The sequence below is a fragment of the Theobroma cacao genome, unplaced genomic scaffold (genome assembly GCF_000208745.1).
Source record: "Theobroma cacao cultivar B97-61/B2 unplaced genomic scaffold, Criollo_cocoa_genome_V2, whole genome shotgun sequence".
Classification (NCBI taxonomy): Eukaryota; Viridiplantae; Streptophyta; class Magnoliopsida; order Malvales; family Malvaceae; genus Theobroma; species Theobroma cacao.
This window is the reverse complement of record NW_017235049.1, coordinates 1-2,206: the sequence shown is the minus strand read 5'-3', so window position 1 is coordinate 2,206 and position 2,206 is coordinate 1. Positions and strand designations below refer to the sequence as shown.

Here is a 2,206-nt window from a genome sequence, read left to right as displayed (position 1 = left end):
CTATTCACATAAATGAATAAATCAACTGCCACTGCTCCTCACAAAGATAAGGGCAAAACCCACCATGCTGTTGTTGTTTCCACTGTTTCTGCTGGATGATTAAAAACACATCTAGTGCCAAACAAAAGTTTCACCTAAAACATTGATCGCAAAGTTCAGTTCTTCTAACCTCAACTATTTATCCCACATTAAAATCCAGTGTTCTAGTAGCATATTAACAGAAAACTTCAACTGTCCCAGCCATTCAACCAAAGAAAAAAAAGTTCCGTAACTGAGAATGAATATTTCGTTATGTTTTATCACGAATGATAACAAGGCCTGAAAAGATGAAGAGAAGACAGTTTATTACCAAAGAGAAAACTTCTTTACATGCACTGGAAACATCAGAGGTATATGACATAATATGCTTGTAGTGTATTTGTAGAGACAGGCATTATTCTGATACAACAAAGAGCATAGTGAAGTGACCAACATTACAACTTTGTTACTCTTCTTTTCTTTTTCCTTCAATTGTGTTAAAAAAAAAAATACTACTATGTTGTAAAAACCTTTATCTAAGAGAGTAGATACCTCCTTTTTTGAGAATTAACTCATCTTCACAGATGTGAGGAGAGAAGTTGTCTATACCAACAACAACCATCACTGCATCACCCACCAAAATACAGAACAGCTTACAGTCTGGGATACATACAGTCTATGCAGAAAATCTAGCTCGGTCATGTGGAGAAGAATAATCAATATTTGGGCCCAGAGGAATTATCCCAAAAGGATTTATAGAAGGATGGCTTCCATAGTAAGTCTTCTTGATGTGTTGCACATTCACTGTACCGCTTATGCCAGGAATTTGGTAAATGTCTTTGGTATAGTTGAACAAATTTGGGTACTCCCGCAGAAGCTTCTTGTTGCACTTGAAATTAACTGCATAGACCTGTAAGAACAACAAACTCATTGTCAAAATGCATCTTAAGGCGTTTCCTTTTTTTTTTTTTCTGAAAAGAAAAATGGAACCTTTTCCTTTGCCTGACAATAATATAACTATTTGAAAAAAAAATGTGAAAGATTAAGATGTTCTAAACTAAAAGAAATATATCAAATATTAGAAAGCAGAATGGGCAAATAAATACCTCATCAAATCTTATGAGGGTAACAAAAAGTCGAACATCAGCCTCAGTCAGAATGTTTCCACAAATGTACCGCTGCTTGGAAAGAATCTTCTCACATTTGTCCAAAGCTTCATATAATTGTTTTACAGCCTGATGGTCCAATGAATATACTTAAGAAAAGAATTTATAAAGGACGAGCTCCTTCAAGAATGTAAAGACCAAGAAGTCCCACATTAAAAAGAAGAAAAACTACAACATAAAAAGTACCTCATCATAAGGCCCTTGCTTTCTTGCAAACCCACATTTGTAAACACCATTATTTATTCCACTGTATATCCATTCATTTGTCTCATCAATTTCAGCTCTCAAATGAGGAGGATATAGGTCCAAAGCAGGATTCTCTGCTATATCATTGAATTCAGTATTAAGCATGCGGATTATCTCTGCACTCTCATTACTAACAATAGTCTTGAATTTCTTGTCCCATAGAACCTATAAAAAACATAAAGCACCAGAAGAATTAAAAGTCTTAAACATCGACAAGAAACAATAAAACAGAGCAAAAGAGAGCTGGAAAGTGCTTTTAATTTTTGAACTTACAGGAACTGTGTACTTCCCAGTATAGTTTGTACTTGCAAGCTCATATAGTTCCCTTATACTCTTTGCTCCATTAAAAGGGTCAGGTTCAGCACCTGGCTCTTCTGTAATAGAGGTGGGAAAAACCCATCCCATATGCTCATCAGTTTCCTTTGTTCTCTCCCATATAGGTTTGACTGACTGTTCAGCAATTGAAGGAAAAAGATAGTTAGCTTATCGACAGATTGAGTCGAACTACAATAGCTTAAAAGTCATAACATGATTCACCAACCGTAAAACTGATCGCTTTGTCAAGCCCTTTGATCTTCAAGTATGCAAGGCACCTCGAAGCCCAAGGGCAAGCATAAGATACATACAGATGATACCTTCCTGACTCAGGAGGAAACCGAGAATTTGGGTCACGAGAGATGATATTACGAAATGTTGAAGCAGTTCTCATAAAAGCCCCAGAATCTGACATTTCATCCAGTGCAGATTGAGCCATTTGAAAAGTGCGCTGAAAAATG

The 2,206-nt window shown here is 36.1% G+C and overlaps 1 protein-coding gene across 1 annotated transcript; it reads right to left on the bottom strand.

The window, feature by feature from the left end:
* Positions 1 to 319: 319 nt before the first annotated feature.
* On the bottom strand, positions 320 to 2,198 carry LOC18596426 (glutathionyl-hydroquinone reductase YqjG). Its single transcript, XM_018129913.1, has 5 exons — positions 1,972 to 2,198; positions 1,704 to 1,880; positions 1,371 to 1,595; positions 1,125 to 1,253; positions 320 to 928 (listed from the first exon to the last, which is right to left on the bottom strand). Exons 1-5 carry the CDS (start codon positions 2,182 to 2,184, stop codon positions 695 to 697), a joined length of 978 nt encoding a protein of 325 aa, XP_017985402.1. The 5' UTR covers positions 2,185 to 2,198; the 3' UTR covers positions 320 to 694.
* Between the last annotated feature and the right edge of the window lie 8 nt (positions 2,199 to 2,206).